This window comes from Ovis aries, chromosome 3 (assembly GCF_016772045.2).
Source record: "Ovis aries strain OAR_USU_Benz2616 breed Rambouillet chromosome 3, ARS-UI_Ramb_v3.0, whole genome shotgun sequence".
NCBI classification, from domain to species: Eukaryota; Metazoa; Chordata; class Mammalia; order Artiodactyla; family Bovidae; genus Ovis; species Ovis aries.
Genome location: NC_056056.1, coordinates 4,596,062 through 4,613,538, shown reverse-complemented (window position 1 = coordinate 4,613,538; position 17,477 = coordinate 4,596,062). Strand labels below are relative to the sequence as shown.

General features: G+C 54.2%; 2 protein-coding genes across 7 annotated transcripts in view; one reads left to right on the top strand and one right to left on the bottom strand.

The window, feature by feature from the left end:
• NTNG2 (netrin G2) overlaps positions 1-4,911 on the top strand; it is a 70,750-nt gene extending 65,839 nt beyond the window's left edge. For all 6 annotated transcript variants that reach the window (XM_042248033.2, XM_042248032.2, XM_027966244.3 and 3 more), the window contains 3 exons: positions 1,275-1,442; positions 3,305-3,439; positions 3,920-4,911. In XM_042248033.2, the coding sequence (XP_042103967.1) occupies positions 1,275-1,442; positions 3,305-3,439; positions 3,920-4,155 (539 nt within the window). In that variant the 3' untranslated portion in view covers positions 4,156-4,911. The remainder of the gene's footprint in view (positions 1-1,274; positions 1,443-3,304; positions 3,440-3,919) is intronic.
• A 1,979-nt stretch (positions 4,912-6,890) lies between these two features.
• SETX (senataxin) overlaps positions 6,891-17,477 on the bottom strand; it is a 97,183-nt gene continuing 86,596 nt past the window's right edge. The window contains exon 27 of the mRNA XM_060413760.1: positions 6,891-7,651. Coding sequence (XP_060269743.1) covers positions 7,625-7,651 — 27 coding nt within the window. The 3' untranslated portion in view covers positions 6,891-7,624. The remainder of the gene's footprint in view (positions 7,652-17,477) is intronic.

Below are 17,477 nucleotides of genomic sequence, written 5' to 3'. Positions count from 1 at the left end.
GCAGAGCCTGTCTCCCCTCCGGTCCTCCCTCCCAAGGGACCTGGGGGCAGGCATGAGTCAGAAGCACAGTGGGCAGGCACAGGGCATGCAGAGCAGTTGCCAGAAATAGTCTGTCCTGGCTCCCATGGGAGGTGTGGCCCAGGGCCTCATCTTGGTGGAAGCAAGATCAGGGACACGGGGTCACCAACAGTACTCCTTGGGACATCTGGAGGATGTCTCACCTTCTCACTGTCCCTGGAGGGACAAGGTGACGGGGACAGGAGGCCATGGGGCGAGAATGCCACCCAGCTCCTCCTGGGCACAGCTCGGAGGCTCTTTTCTTCAAGGTCTCCCACGTCCTTGACCCTGACACCTGGTCAGTCCTCCCTTCTCCCATCACAAAGAGAAGGGTGGCTCCTCTAGGGATACACAAATGGTGTCTCGCAAAGGGCATCCTTCCTTGTTCAAGGAGAGGCTGAACCCCTTAGGAGGGGACACCAAGGGATGGCCCCCATCTGTGGCAGGGAAGGTGACCCTCCTCACCAAACTCCATCCCCTTGATGATGTCATGGAAGCCGCCTCCAATCCCTGGGGGCCTCACCTCTGGGGATCACCCAGTGCCTCCAGTGAGAGTCAGAAGCTGGGCCAAGGCTGGCCTTGGAGGTCAAGGCACAAATCTCAGGGCACGTGCTGTCGGGGTCGTGCAAGAGCAGGCACTCTGCTGCCAAACACATCTGCAGAACAGCCCAGGCTAATAAGAAAGGGTCCTGCAGGTGGGGGTTTCCTTGAAGCGTCTTCCAAAGCAGCACGGGGAGGAAGTTCCTGGTCCTTCCCACCTCTGGCGTACATGCATGCGTCTGCCCCTCACTGAATCACTGGGATACCGTGGTGAGCGCCATGTACCCAGGCACCGCCCTCCCTGAGCTCACCACCCGATAGCATGACCCATCCTCCCTGCATGGATCATTTCTAATCACCCCAGCATCCCTCAAGGGAGCGCTTCACCCCGGTACCCAGCCAGGGCTTCAGCGGGTGCTCTCCCTGGTGCCCTGCCCTTGGGGCCAGGTGGAAATTTGTGGGCCGGGCCCATGCTGGTTCTCATTCTGGTTCAAAGCTAGTGGGCCCATCCCTCCCCAAACGGCACAGGAGTGTTGGAGGCCCGGGGCACCTTCCTGTGCCAGGTGCCCCCCCGCCCCTGCCTCAGTTTCCCTGCCTGCACGGGGGCAGGGTCGCAGGAAGGCCCCGTCTCCGTTTGCTCTCTGACCCTTGGTGTTTCTCATGCTCGGCCGGCCCAGACTGCGAGTGCTACGGCCACTCCAACCGCTGCAGCTACATCGACTTCCTGAACGTGGTGACCTGCGTGAGCTGCAAGCACAACACGCGGGGCCAGCACTGCCAGCACTGCCGCCTGGGCTACTACCGAAACGGCTCCGCGGAGCTGGACGACGAGAACGTGTGCATCGGTGAGCCCTCGCCGGCGCGGGGGGCGCGGGGCGCAGGGCGCCGGAGAGGCGTTAGGTGGAGTCTGGAGACCCCTGCACTGGAACCCCCGGGGGAGGCTGGTGGGGGTCATTGTCGTTCGGTCGCTCAGTCGTGTCCGACGCTTTGCAACCCCATGGACTGCAGCTCACCAGGCTTCTCTGTCCTTCACTAACCCCTGGGCTTTGCTCAAACTCATGTCCATTGAGTTGGCGATGCCATCCAACCATCTCATCCTCTGTCACCCGCTTCTCCTCCTGTCCTCAGTCTTTCCCAGCTTCAGGGCCTTTTCCAGTAAATCAGTTCTTCACATCAGGTGGCCAAAGTATTGGAGCTTCAGCTTCAGCATCAGTTCTTCCAATAAATATTCAGGGTTGATCCGGAAAAATTCCAACTCCAGGGCCCACTCCGGCTGGGTGTTTCTAAGGACAGAAGCCTCCAAAATCTGCTCTATTGATAAGCTCCCCATGTGGTTCTCCCCGCAGGCACTGGAGTTTCAGAACCACGTGTTCGAGCCAAAGACAGGGTCTAGGGCTTGCCTGGCTGTGTGGTGGTCGTGGTGGTTTAGTCGCTAAGTCGTGCTCGCCTCGTGCGACCCCATGGACTGTAGCCCACCAGGCTCCTCTGCCTATGGGATTTCCCAGGCAAGGATATTGGAGTGGGGTGCCATTTCCTCCTCCAGGGAGATCTTCCCAAGCCAAGCTGTGTGCCTTTCATCAACTCTCTTCCCCTCTCTGAGCCTGTTCCCCTGTTTGTAAAGTGGGATCAGGTAAAGGGTTGCCCAACCCTTCTGGGGGGACTGATGCTTTTCTTCAAATGCATCTTCTCTTGTGCTTTATAAGCCCTCCACACACCCCCGCCTCCAGTGAGCAAATGGTCTGCTTTCTTTACCCTCTGCGCCAGGCCTGGCTTTTGTGGTAAAGAAGGAAATAAATCTACAAGGGGCCCTGGACCCAGCCAGGGGCAAGCCAACCCCAAAGGTGGGCCCCATGGCCTGCAACCAGCACCCGCTAGACTGCAATGCTGTCCCCCGCAGAGGCCAGTTCTCAGCCCTGGGATGGCGAGCGCCCTTGGGAACCTCTCTGCCCATGCCCCGCCCAGCAGGCTGGCCCTGGCTGTGCAAAGCTGCAGTTGTCAGTCTGAATTATGGCAGCGGCCTTCAGATAATTTCATCAATTCTCAAGTGATCCCAAGGGAAGCGTGCAGCCCATGTCACACTGGCCAGCCGCGGGGGAGAGGGAGGGGCCTCTGGATCCGATTAGAGGCCGTCCTCCACCCCCACCCCAGCACCTCCTTTTTCTTTGCCTGCTGCCTCCACCCCCGGCCCAGCACTAGGCGACAAGGACACCCAGAGTGGAGGCATTTGCCTCCCCCAGCGGGCAGAGGCCCCAGGAAACCGACTGGGAAGGGGCAGGGTGAGGCTGGAGGCCCTGGAGGAGAGCTGTGGATGCCCGCTACACCTTCCCGTCCCCACACACAGCACAGCCCGCAGGTCAGATGTCAGGTGGCCTCGATGAGGCCCCGCCCACCTGTCAGTCACCGCTCTTTGAAGCTGGGGTGGATCAGCGCCCGCCCCAGTTAGAGAAGCAGGGAGATGGGCCCAGAGAGCGGAAAGGGCTGGCCCAGGCCACATAGCGCCAGGGCCAGAAGGAGGCGAAGGGGCTGCCTGGATGGGAGGAAATGCCGTCTTCCCTCGCGATCTGGACACCCCACGCAGCCCTCACCCCACCGTCCAGCCGCGGATGCGGAGATCCGGCCGGGAGGGTGGCGGGGTCTGGCGGGGTGGGTCCGTGCGGACAGCGCCCACAAGTCACCCTGATCACTCGCCGTGCGACTGTCGGTCCAGAGTGTAACTGCAACCAGATCGGCTCCGTGCACGACCGGTGCAACGAGACCGGCTTCTGCGAGTGCCGCGAGGGCGCGGCGGGGCCCAAGTGCGACGACTGCCTCCCCACGCACTACTGGCGCCAGGGCTGCTACCGTGAGTGCGCGCCCGGGGCGCGGGGCCCGGGGCCCGGGGCGGTGGGGCCTGATGCTGCCGGGCGGGGCCAGTGGGTGGGCGGGGCCTGAGGCTGCCGGGGCCTGTAGGTGGGTGGGGCTGATGCTGCAGAGCGGGGTCAGTAGGTGGGCGGAGCCTGACGTCAAAGGCGGGGTCTGGGTGGTGGGCGGGGCCTGATGCGACTGTGGTGTAGGTAGCAGGAAGGGAGCTGGAAGCAAGGGGAGCTGGGAGTTGGTTGGAGTTGGCAGGAGGCGAGAGGGCTTTCGGGGAGGAAGGGAGGCTGTCCGAGGAAGTGATGGGCTGGCGGAGACCCGATGTTAGCCAACGGAAGAGGGTGGAAGGGCGCCCCAGGTACTTGGACCGGCGCATCCCAGTCGCAGAAGCTCCAGCGCGGGTGGTGGTGGTGGTGGGTTCGGGGTGGACCAGACCGCCGCCCGCCTTAACCGCCCCTCCGCCCCGCAGCCAACGTGTGCGACGACGACCAGCTGCTGTGCCAGAACGGGGGCACCTGCGTGCAGAACCAGCGCTGCGCCTGCCCACGTGGCTACACCGGCGCGCGCTGCGAGCTGCCCCGCTGCGACCCCGCCGACGACGAGGGCGGCCTGGACTGCGACCGCGCACCGGGGGCTGCCCCGCGCCCCGCCACCCTGCTCGGCTGCCTGCTGCTGCTGGGGCTGGCTGTCCGCCTGGACTGCTGAGCCCCACGGAGGGCACCCCGGGCAGGGTGAGGGCCAGTCCGCGCGCCCTGTCGCGCCCTGCGCCCCTCGCCCGGAGAGCCGGGGGGCCCCGGGGGCCGGCGTCCGAGGCCTGGCGGTGAGAAGGGTGCGGCCTGAGCTGCTCCCAGGTGCTACTCAGCAGAGTCCTCCCGCCCCGTCCCCCCTACCCCAGTGGCACCTGCCCCCGCCCCTGCACGGCAGCGGGGGATGCTGTGGGGTCCTGGCCCCAGCGGCCTGCGATTTTGGTCTTAGTTTTTCTTTTATATTACCCACCGCCCCTTTCCTTTTTTTTTTTTTTTTTGCCGGCAGTGAGACCGAGGGTGGGGAGAAACGCTGCTCACCCCACACCCTCAGATTCTGCCTCCTGCCACACACACGACTGTTGCAGACACCCCCAACGCCTGTCCCTGGCTCACCACCAGCCAGCGGACCCAAAGTCCAGTTGCCTACAACTCTAGTCGCTGACAATTCTCTTTTCTATTCTTGGTTTTCCTTTGCAACCCACCAGACCCCAGGCCTTTCCAGAGGTCTGGTGACCAAGGAGCTCAGTGTCTGGGGACAGGGAGGTAGGACGGAGGGTTGGGAGGGCCGGACGCTTCCTTTTGCAGAGAACTATTCTTGTTTGTATCAGCTGCCCCTGTGAAGGGGGCCCCGGGCAGGGATGCTGGTCGCCGTTGGGGGGGGTGGTTGATGGTGTGTAATCTGACAGTAAAGAGTCTGCTCACTGCTGCCTCCGGGGCCTGTGTTCTTTCTGCTCTTTTTTTACCCAGCAACTGTGGAGGTGAAATGGGAATTCACAGAAAAGCCTTAAAGAAACGATTTCACTCTTTCACTCTTAAGGCCCATCTCTTCCCCAGGCCCCTCTGTGAATAACGGGCAGGTGTGGCCAGCAGAGCTGTCTCACTACGTGGCCAGGCCTGGCCCTGCAGTGACCTCTGATGTTCCCCAAACTTGGGAGGTTGTCTCCCTCCTTTCCCTAAAAAAAAAAAAAAAAAAAATCCAAAGTGTATTGGCACTTTTCCTTAGCTGTCCTCAAATTTAAAAGCACATGGTAGACAAGGATTTGTTGAGAAGTCCCAGGGAAGGGACTGGCAGAGCACGGAACAGGGCTGGACTCCGATAATTCTGTTTATAAACCGGTATCGGAGGGGGATTTCTATCAGGCCCCCTGGACCCTCAGCCTCAGGCCGTGTCTCAAGCTGGGGCCGCGGCCTTCCGGCGCCCCCTGGTGGCAAAGACCCACAACCCACCATTCTCCCCGCTTTCATCTTCCTCTTTCCCTCCCGAGCATCAGTAAGGGGACGGCCAAGGGGACCAGGGACAGCCTGGGAATTGTGAAAGGAAGCTCGGAAGAAAGGGGTCCATCAGCTTAGCCCTGTGCTTCTGAGGTGCCCGTGGGTCTCTTTCTGGTCCTTGGGAGCTGGACTTCCCTGCTGTCTCTCAAGAAGGTCTGGCTTTCCCTGGCCACCTGCTTACTTCCCAGCTGCCTCGGAAGATTCCCAGCACATGGATCAGGTTCTGGTTCCCTGCTGTTCCTACAACCTCCCCACCCCCACCCCCCAGCACCTGCAGCTACCCTCTGAATGCAGCCGATCTTTCCAGACTGGGACGTTTAACATAAAACTGTGTTCATCCCTCCTGCAAGTCCCCAGAGCAAGGCTCAGAGTCTAATGAAACTTGGCCTTGCAGATGACAAGAGATTACAACACGGCCACAAGTGATATAAAATGTGTCTAGGGCCTCTCAGGGCCAAGCACCAGGCCCTTCTGGCCTCCGGATCTGTCTCAGCTCCCAACCCCAAAGTGCCTTCTGTCAGGTCCCCATGCCCCCTCTCCCTTACTTTCTTAGTGACAAGCTCACTAGCTCAGTGGCTAAAAGCAAACATCCCTGGGGCACCTTGTTGCCTAGTGTGGTCACGTGACCCAGCTCTGGCCAATGGGCTACAAGCAAGGGTAATGGGCGCGGCCTCCGGAAAGAGTCTTCAAAGCCTTTGTTTGCCTTCACTCCCCACCAAGTCTCAGTTGGCAAGTTTGTGGCCCCTGCTTGTCTCTCTGGCGCCTCACCCTGATACTCAGTCAGCATGGTTTGGGGAGCCACCCGCTCAGGATGGTGGAGCCCAGAAGGTGGAGATTGGTTTTCTGAGGACCTAGCAGAGCTGGGTGACGCCAGCCCTGGTTGCTTGCCTCTTCACTTACATGTGTGAGAAAAAATAAACTTTGATGTGATCAAAAACACTGGTCTTCGGGTTTTTTGTCACAAGTGGTTTTTTTGTCACAACTTACCGGTTCCTAAGTCATTGGCTTTTCCCACTCAGCATTTGGGTCCCCAAGTCCACTGAGGCTGAGACACTAAAACGCTCCCAGCCACGGCCCCCATGTCGTAACACGGCCCATGAGGAAGACAATAGGTCACAGTGGCTTTAGGCCCAGGAGTTCAGGGCCTCACTGTCTCAAGACCCTCTTTCCAGGACAGAACCTGCCTCCACCTTCAGATGAGCAGGGGGTGGGGGTGGGGGCTTGGGGGGGACGAAGGAGAAGGGGGAGCAGGCTGAGCAAATCCGCCTCTAGGTAAACACCAGCTGCTGGCTGCAATTTGTAAGCAGTGGCTTCTCGTCCTCCTCCTCCTCGTGATGTTAACATAGGAGCCACAATCACTCACCCCTAAACACACACACAGAATCTTGGGTCCCTTGACAGAAGCAGAGCTTGAGACACAGGTTCGGAGCATGGATTCATGGAGTGGGTGCTGTTTGGAAGATGGATGAGATGAATCGGATGGGGGCGGGGAGGCCCAGTGAGGTATACCTGAGGGCACCCACCGAGGCTCTGAGCAGAAACTCCATCCTGAAGCAAGGGGCAGGCTCACGTCATGGGCTTCATGCTGGATTTGGGGGGCCCCCAGTACAGAACGTCAGCAGCTGTAAGTTCTATCAGGCACTGCAGCATTGCAGGGGTGGTTCCCATAGACGGACTCTGGGCCGGGCATCAGCAGCTTCTACTGTACACACACACACACACACACACACACACCCCTTGGTGTCACCCTGGATGTGTTCCCAGGAAGGGTCCTGAGAGGTCGGGGAGGAGGTGGGCAGAGCCCTGCCTGCCCTGACCCCTCTCAGCAGGGCCAGTGGCGCTGTGGCAGCTCCCCTGGGATCAGTGTCTACACAAGCCAGGGGCAGGGAGGTGGAGCACTCGTAAATCAGACTGGCAGCCCTGGTCCCCCAGGAGGCGGCCCAGGCCCTGACCCCGGCCAGAGGCTGGAGGGAAAGTTGCCAGCGGCCATTTGAAAAACTCTGACATTTTCCAGACGCAGCCCCACCTCTAAAGTGGTGCTTCCTGGTCCTGGACCTCATGTGTGGACATCTGGTTCTGAGCAGCTGAGAGGAGAAGGCTCTGCTTTCACAACGTGGATGGTGACAGCCACTGTCCGCGGGCCCAGCCGTGCGTCCTCAGGCTTCACCGTCACGAACTTCACCCTAGGACAGGACTCTCAGCCTCAGTGCCACTGACATTGGTGGCACTGCCGGCTCGGGTGGGCGCAGCTGTGCTGTGCAGCTAGGATGTTTAACGGCATCCTTGGCCTCCAGTCTCCAGGTGACAGTCGCTTTCCCTCCCAAGTGGCGACAACCAAAAGTGCCTCTGGGCATTGCAAATTGGTAGAGAATGTTCTAGGTGGAAGGACTGGTCTACCCAGTTAACAGATAGGGAAGTGGAGGCTCCGATTTGGGAGGTAACTTGCCTGAAGTCACACTTGCTAAGAAGCAGGGGCAGGAAGTGATTCAGGATGGCGAGAGTGTGAAGCCCAGGGTGGGGAGAGGGGTGCGAGGCGTCCACCCCGCAGGGCCTGCAGCTCTGGCCCAGCCCCCTCTTCCGCCCCTGCAGCGGCTCCAGGACAGAGCGAGGTGCCCTGGGGAGCCAGGTGTCATCCAAACAGCCTTGCTGTCAGAGAAAATGCCTTGCCCACTGCCCCCACGTGCCCCCTCTAAATAAGCAGGCCTGCTGCATCGGCACTTTTGGTTAGGAGGCGTTTATGGGCACCTGGGGAGCGGCTGTGGGCATCTCCCTGCAGGCCTGGGCAGGCAGGGCTGAGAGGGGGCTCCCCCCACGCCCGCACCCCTGCCCCAGGACGGCACCTCCAGCTAGGCCAGTCTCCCCAGTCCCTAAGGGACCCCTGCACATCTCAGGCCAGATGAGCAAAGGGTAAAAACCCAGGGAGGAGAAGCTTGACTTGTTTTTGTTTTCTTATAAAACACAAATCACAGCTTCAGGGAAGTTAGAAAAAACAGAAATGCTAGATAAGAATTTTTAAATTAAAATCACCCACAATCTTCCATCCAAAGCTACTGTTAATATTTTCTGATGCGCAAGTCCAGCACCTTTTCATAAAACACCCCCCGCCCCTATGCAGTCTCCAGCATTCGTTAAAACCGTGCTAAGTCCTGTGCTGAGGCTGAGGCTGGATATACCTTCTATCAAGGACCCCTGAGATGAAGCTGAGAAGTAGACTCTGGGAATAGAACCATTTTACAGCTGAGAACACTGAGGCGCCACAAGTATCTTGGTCAGAGAGCTTGGACACGGCATCAAAAGTCAACTGGGTGATTTAAGGTGAAAAGATGATTTGAAAGATCACAGGACCCACATGGGGCTTCCCTGGCAGTCCAGTGGTTAAGACTCTGAGCTCCCAATGCAGGGGGACCAGGGCTCAATCTCTAGTCAGGGAACTGGATCCCACATGCTTCAACAAAGATCCCGAACGCCACAACTAAGACCCGGCTCAGCCAAATAAATAATTTTATTAAAAAGGATATGCAAAATCCCCACCCTTTTACTTTTTGCCCCTGCCAATGGCCCTCTTCCCCACCCATTGGCCCACCCATACGTCTGTACATTTCACGGCTGACCCAGGGCCCACGTTTCCTTCCTTGAGTGGAGGGCAGGGGGCAGGGAGGGGCGTGTTTCCAGAGGCAGAAGGGATGGCACTGAGGGGCTCTCAAGTCCCACCACGTGGGTTTGAGGCTGTCCTCTACTACCTGGATGAATTTGGGAAAGTTACTCAATCCCTCTCTGCCTCAGTATCCTTATCTGTGAAATGGGGATGTGAAAAACAGCACCTGGTGGTCCAGGGGCTAGAATTTTGGGCTTTCTCTGCCGAGGCTGTGGATTCAACCCCTGGTTGGGGAACTAAGATCCCACCAGCTGCACCACAGGGCGAAAATCAAACCAAACCAAACGACAACAAAACCTAGCACCTCTATCACAGGGCTATCATGAGGGTCACAGAAGTACAGTGCTGGCCCAAATACGTGGCCAGTATCCGCTGTTGTTCTCCATTTCTTCCCTCTTTCCCCTTGACCCCAAAACCTGTCACATAGGTGTGGTGTCACATACATACACATACATAGAGCAAAACTGTAACCCTCGCCTTCCCGTGAGATCGCGGACATCTTCCTCCTGCCAGGATCTATCGGGGTCTGTCCTTCTGCCCCAGAGAGGTGCAGTCATCAACCACCGCCTCGTGTTAGCTCTAAGGCCATGCCGAGGAGTTAATGACGATGCTAGGACTGCAGGATGGGCTTGTCTCTGGACCCCGTAACTACCTGAGGGTAGACTGCCAGGTAGGGGGTTTTCTAGTTGAAGCATTTCCGTTGCAAAGAATGGAACCCACACAGGCTGGCTCCTGTGATCAGGGGGTTACTGGTGGGATAAGGGGATTTGGGTGCAGGCCAAGGGCAGGACTCCAACCAGGCCCCACCTGGCAGGGTGTCCTTGCCACTCAGTTGCTGGGATAGGGGGCAGCTGACCATTCTATTGTTTGGAGCCCTGTCATAGCCTCAAGCCAGAAGCACCCACGGCCAGGCGTCCTGGAGGGCCTTCCGGTCCTGTGTCCCTGCGTGACACAGGTCTGGGTCCTGCCTGGGAAGGCTCCTGTGTTTGTGCATCAGAATGGAATGGACAGACTCTGGCATGTTCCTAAAACAGAATACTATCCTCCACCCAACAGAGTGGACAATCGCTATAGCTATCTCAGAAATATAAGGACGAGGGAGAGAAAATTAATTCAGTCACAGGATATCCATTGTATATATCACATCAAGCACAAAATTGAGTGAATATAATTTGGGGGTATATGTGCTGGAGCAGCAGCTGCGTGGCGCTGGAGCAACTTTGAGGAAACACCCCATGTCTAAGGGCCAAGGAGAAGCCCCAGAAAGACAGTAGGAGGGGTGAAATCACATTTAGACTCAAACCCCATCCCCGCCAGAGACACTCAAGGGCCCAAACAAACCTTGTGCCCACGAGGACCCAGAGACCCCCACAGAGACTGAGCCACAACTGTGTTTGGGTGTCTCCTGAGAAGATCTGGGTCAGCAGTGGCCTGCCACAGGGGCAGAGGCTCTGGGTGCCACAGCCCTGAGTATGACATAAGCCCTCTGGGAGGAGGTCGCCATTAACCCCACCATAGAGCCATGAGAACTTACCCAGGACTGGGAAACGGACTCTGGGAGGGCACAGACAAACCTTGTGCACCAGGACCCAGGAGAAAGGAGCCGGGACCCCACAAGAGACTGACCCAGACTCGCCCAGGAGTGTCCAGGAGTCTCCAGGGAGGGGTGGGTCAGCAGCAACCTGCTGCAGGGTCGGGGCACTGAGTGTGGCAGTGCGTGCCTGGGACCTTTGGAAGGAGGTCGCCATCATCTTCATTAGCTCCACCATAGTTTGGCCTCAGGTCAACAACAGGAAGGGAACACAGCCCTGCCCATCAACAGAAAACTGGATTAAAGATTTACTGAGCATGGCCCGGCCCATCAGAGCAAGACCCAGTTTCCCCCTCAGTCAGTCTCTCCCATCAGGAAGCTTCCGTAAGCCTCTTATCCTTCTCCATCAGAGGGCAGACAGACTGAAAACCACAATCACAGAAAACTAACCAATCTGACTGCATGGACCACAGCCTTGTCTAACTCAATGAAACTAGGAGCCATGCTGTGTAGGCAAGACGGACGGGTCACGGTGGAGAGGTCTGACAGAACATGGTCCACTGGAGAAGGGAATGGCAACCACTCCAGTATTCTTGCCTTGAGAGCCCCATGAAGAGGATGGAAAGGCAAAAAGATAGGACACTGAAAGATAAACTCTCCAGGTCAGTAGGTGCCCAATATGCTACTGGAGATCAGTGGAGAAATAACTCCAGAAAGGGTGAAGAGACGGAGCCAAAGCAAAAACAACACCCAGTTGTGGAGGTGACTGGTGATGGAAATAAACTCCCGATGCTGTTAAGTGCAATATTACACAGGAACCTGGAATGTTAGGTCCATGAATCAAGATAAATTGGAAGTGGTCAAACAGGAGATGGTAAGAGTGAACATTGACATTTTAGGAATCAGCGAACCAAAACAGACAGGAATGAGTAAATATAACTCAGATGACCATTATATCTCCTACTGTGGGCAAGAATCCCTTAGAAGAAATGGAGTAGCCATCATGGTCAACAAGAGAGTCCGAAATGCAGTACTTGGTGCAATCTCAAAAATGACAGAATGATCTCTGTTCATTTCCAAGGCAAACCATTCAATATCACGGTTATCCAAGCCTATGCCCCGACCAGTAATGCTGAAGAAGCCAAAGTTGAACGGTTCTATGAAGACCTACAAGACCTTCTAGAACTAACACCCCAAAAGATGTCCTTTTCATTATAGGGGACTGCAATGCAAAAGTAGGAAATCAAGAGACACGGAGTAACAGGCAAATTTGGCCTTGGAATACAGAATGAAGCAGGGCAAAGGCTAAAAGAGTTTTGCCAAGAGAATGCACTGGTCATAGCAAACACCCTCTTCCAACAACACAAGACTCTACACATGGACATCACCAGATTGTCAACACCAAAATCAGACTGATTATATTCTTTGCAGCCAAAGATGGAGAAGCTCTATACAGTCAGCAAAAACAAGACCGGAAGAGGACTGTGGCTTAGATCATGAACTCCTTATTTCCAAAATCAGACTTAAACTGAAGTAAGTAGGGAAAACCACTAGACCATGACCTAAATCAAATCCCTTATGATTAGACAGTGGAAGTGAGAAATAGAATCAAGGGATTAGATCTGACAGACATAGTGCCTGATGAACTATGGACGAAGGTTCGTGACACTGTACAGGAGACAGGGATCAAGACCATCCCCATGGAAAAGAAATGCAAAAAAGCAAAATGGCTGAGGCCTTACAAATAGCTGTGAAAGAAGAGACGCGAAAGGCAAAGGAGAAAAGGAAAGATATACCCATTTGAATGCAGAGTTCCAAAGAATAACAAGAGATAAGAAAATCTTCCTCAGTGATCAATGCAAAGAAATAGAGGAAAACAATAGAATGGAAAAGACTAGAGATCTCTTCGAGAAAATTAAGAGATACCAAGGGAACATTTCATGCAAAGATGGGCTCAACAAAGGACAGAAACGGTATGGACCTAACAGAAGCAGAAGATATTAAAAAGAGGTGGCAAGAATACACAGAAAAACTGTACAAAAAGATCTTCAAGACCAAGATAATCACGATGGTGTGATCACTCACCTAGAGCCAGACATCCTGGAATGTTAAGTCAAGTGGGCCTTAGAAAGCATCACTACGAACAAAGCTAGTGGAGGTGACGGAATTCCAGTGGAGCTATTTCAAATCCTAAAAGATGATGCTGTGAAAGTGCTGCACTCTATATGTCACCGAATTTGGAAAACTCAGCAGTGGCCAAAGGACATGGAAAAGGCCAGTTTTCGTTCCAATCCCAAAGAAAGGCAATGCCAAAGAATGCTCAAACTACCACACAATTGCACTCATCTCACATGCTAGTAAAGTAATGCTCAAAATTCTCCAAGCCAGGCTTCAACAGTATGTGAACTGTGAACTTCCAGATGTTCAAGCTGGTTTTAGAAAAGGCAGAGGAACCAGAGATCAAATTGCCAACATCCGCTGGATCATGGAAAAAGCAAGAGAGTTCCAGAAAAACATCTATTTCTGCTTTATTGATTATGCCAAAGCCTTTGACTGTGTGGATCACAATAAACTGTGGAAAATTCTGAAAGAGATGGGCTTACCAGACCACCTGAGAAACCTATATGCAGGTCAGGAAGCAACAGTTAGAACTGGACATGGAACAACAGACTGGTTCCAAATAGGAAAGTACGTCAAGTACGTCACAGCTGTATATTGTCACCCTGCTTATTTAACTTCTATGCAGAGTACATCATGAGAAACGCTGGGCTGGATGAAGCACAGGCTGCAATCAAGAGTGCCAGGAGGAATATCAATAACCTCAGATATGCAGATGACACCACCCTTATGGCAGAAAGCGAAGAACTCAAGAGCCTCTTGATGAAAGTGGAGGAGGAGAGTGAAAAAGTTGACTTAAAGTTCAACATTCAGAAAACTAAGATCATGGCATGGGTGGTCCCATCACTTCATGGCAAACAGATGGGGAAACAGTGACAGACTTTATTTTGGGGGGGCTCCAATATCACTGCAGATGGTGACTGCAGCCATGAAATTAAAATATGCCTACTTCTTGGAAGAAAAGTTATGACCAACCTAGACAGCATACTAAAAAGCAGAGAGATTACTTTGCTGACAAAGGTCTGTCTAGTCAAGGCTATGGTTTTTCCAGTAGTCATGTATGGATGTAAGAGTTGGACTGTGAAGCTGAGTACCGAAGAATTGATGCTTTTGAACTGTGGTGTTGGAGAAGACTCTTGAGAGTCCCTTGGACTGCAAGGAGATCCAACCAGTCCATCCTAAAGGAAATCAGTCCTGCATATTCACTGGAAGGTCTGATGCTGAAACTCCAATACTCTGGCCACCTGATGTGGAGAGCTGACTCATTTGAAAAGACCCTGATGCTGGGAAAGACTGAAGGCAGGAGAAGTGGATGACAGAGGATGAGCTGGTTGGATGGCATCACCGACTCAATGGACATGAGTTTGAGCAAGCTCCGGGAATTGGGATGGACAGGAAGGCCTGGCGTACTGCGGTCCATGTGGTCACAAAGAGTTGGACGTGACTGAGCGACTGAACTGAACTGACATGACAAAGCGTTATACAAACTACAGAACTCAGGATGCTGTTTACAACTAGGCGGAAGGGGAGGCGGGAGGATGTCTGGAAGCAGCATGGACTGACCTTTCCAGGCATCAGCCGTCTCCTGCTTTCTGTGTTGGGGCAGTGGCACACAGGTGTTGATGATGTCTTTCATTTTCCATTAGCCTCATAGATGCTCTGATGTGTACAATTTATTTCACAAGAGTTTTGGGAGCCAGGTCTGTGCCAATCAGTGGTCTGACAATCACTGTGGACATACACCATTGCCGGGTCACAACTTCAGCTGCTCTGCAGCCCAACTTACTTGGGATGCCAAACTGAAGTCACTCAGGAAGATAAAAACCATCCCATCTTGGCTGCCTTCTAACTTTGGGAAGACTGAAAATTAAATGAGATAATGTAGTAAATTGAAACCATCCTAATGCTTTTATATCAAATTATGTTTGTTATTTAGAATGTATTTGATGGCTCAAGGGTTTTTAACATTTAAGAAAATTTGGCATTTTCATCAGATTAGTTATTTCAACTTGAAACCTACTGAATTGCTCAGTTTAGGATTAAATGGAAAAGTGTAAGACCGTTTTATTAAATGGGCTTTTTAAAAGAACTTTAGAGTTGATTAGATTTACTAGACTGGTTTAAATACTGTTAGAAGAGGTGGCATCTGAAGGTTTAAAAAGAAAATCAGGGAACAGTTCTGAGAGCTTTCAGAGATGCTCTTCCTAGGTGGTTATCCTCAAATTTGCCTGGAGTAAAATTTCTCAATTCTTTCTTTAAAAAATTTAATTTAAAAAAACTAAACACATTTAATTTGTAAAAGCAGCTTATAAAAATGCCTTTTTATGACAGTAGACTATAAGAGTCTTCCCTGGTGGCTCAGATGGTAAAGCATCTGCCTGCAATGCGGGAGACCCAGGTTCGATCCCTGGGTTGGGAAGATCTCCTGGAGAAGGAAACAGCAACCCACTCCAGTACTCTTGCCTGGAGAGTCCCACGGACGGAGGAGCCTGGTAGGCTACAGTCCATGGGGTCGCAAAGAGTCGGACACCAGAGTCAACTGTTTCAGTCACTCACAGATACCAGGGCCGGATGTGGCAACCGAAGTGCTGCCAATACTTGGCTGTTTTCTGGAGGACCAGAGGAGAGGACTCGACCTCATATAAACCCACCCCTCTGCCCAGAGGAGCCCGTATAAGACGTCCTGGGGGCCTGAGGAGTGACGTGTGGGCGGAGCCCCTGCTGTTATTTTTGAAATCTCTTTTCTCTTGCTGCTTCCCCCAGAGGGGGAGATCTGTTACAGTGCAGGGATTGACAATGTGATCTGTATAGGGGAGCTAAGAAAGTTAGTTAGGTTAATTTGTTGCTTTAATCATCTAATGTGAAGGGGATGACAGAGGATGAGATGGTTGACAACATCACCAACTCAATGGCCTTGAGTCTGGGCAAGCTCCGGGAGAAGGCGCAGGACAGGGAAGCCTGGCATGCTGCAGTCCATGGGGTCACAGAGTCGGACACGCCTGAGCAACTGAATGTTGTCATGAAACCCAAGGAACTATAAACATAAGTAGAATCTTTGAGGACATTCTCCACCAAGGTGTGGGCAAAGGTAGGTGCCATCGGTGGGCTCCCTGCCCAGCTGTGTTGGGGTGATTCTGGGTCAGCATCTGAGATGGGGGCAGTGGGGGGCTCTGAATGTGGAGCTGCAGGAGCTCAGAATCAGGAGACCCCTTGGCCGCTGGACCACCAGGGAAGTCCGCACTGTGCTCTTTAGCCTCTTCTTCTCTTGGATGTCAGCGTTTGGGACTTGGAATTTTAGAACTTAACAGTGAAACAGAACTAACAGCCTGACCATCATTTTCAGGTGGAGAAAGCAAAGCCCACAGGAGGCCCTCAGTAGCTGTCCACAGCCGACGGCAGAGCTAAGGCAGACCCCCTGCCTTGTTCCCCGGGACCACCAACTCCCTGCTCAGGCCCCTCCATGGCCAGCTCGGTGGGCACTCCTGCTCAAACCTGACGCAGGCTCACTTGGCTCTTCCTCTACTCCACAGGCAGCCTTCCAACTCCTCCTCTCTAGGGCATCTGGACCCCCCAATCCCTGACCGAGCCGTTCCCGGCTGTCCTTCCCCAGTCCCACTGCAGTGTGCTTGGGAATCTCAACAAAAGGATACGTGTCCAGATGGCTTCTGGGGGTGGGCCGCGCCCCCTCCAGAGCCCCTGTAGGGGACAAGGTACTGAAGAAGGCAGACTGGACCCCGATGGGCCCCAGGGCTGCTCCTCTTTCCTCCTGACCCGAGGAGCCAGGCCTCAAGGCTGGCCACTCACTGCAATCACCTTGCAGTGAGTTCAACTTTTAATTTTTTTTTTTTTTTTTAAAGGCAGCAAGTACTTTCTCCCAGACCCAAGAAACCAGCAATTCTAGGGGACAGCCCAGGAGAGGGAATTTTTAAAGTTCTCTGGGTGACTCCCAGGTACACCTCCCAGGCTGAAAAGTACCAACAATTCGATTTGCAACATTGCTTGAGAACAAAGGCTACGGCGGCCACAAGCAGAGCTGGCCCAAGCTGGAGGGAGGGAGGGAACACAGAGACAGCTCCTGTGGGTCGGGGCACCGTCGACACTGTTTACGCAGTTGGACTTGGAAAACACCTCCTGTCCAGCAGGACAGGTTGACAATAACTCAGGTCCTTTAAGAGTTACTGAGGGATCCTTTGTGTACAGAAACTGCCTTCATGGTACTACACAACACTGTAAATTCTGCTTAAACTGAAGCTAAATTTTAGTTTCCTTTTTGAATTATTTATTCCTCAAACAATAAATGGTGAAACCCAGGAGGTGGTGGTGATTACGTGTACTGGCCAGGGGAGATTTTAAAAATCCCCGCAGCAGCTGCTGCAGGAAGCAACTGCATGGATAAAACGGCCATCACGGCGCGCCCGCCTCTCACCAGGTCTCCTGACAACTTCACCTTGCCCCAGGACCCCCCCGAGGTCGTCTCTTTACCCTCACGGGTGGTGGGTGCCTCCATCCCGGATGAGCAGGAGGCCCAGGGAGGCTGGTGGGGCCCACATCCTGGTGGAGCTCAGCATGTCCAACTGCGCTCCCTGAAGCCAGTGCTTTTGGAGAATGTGCTCTCCTTTGTAACCACCAGCGCTTACCCCCGGCCTGGTCATCTGCCTCCAGCCCCGCCCCTGGGGCTCCCGCAGCTCCTTCTGTGGGTCCCTGT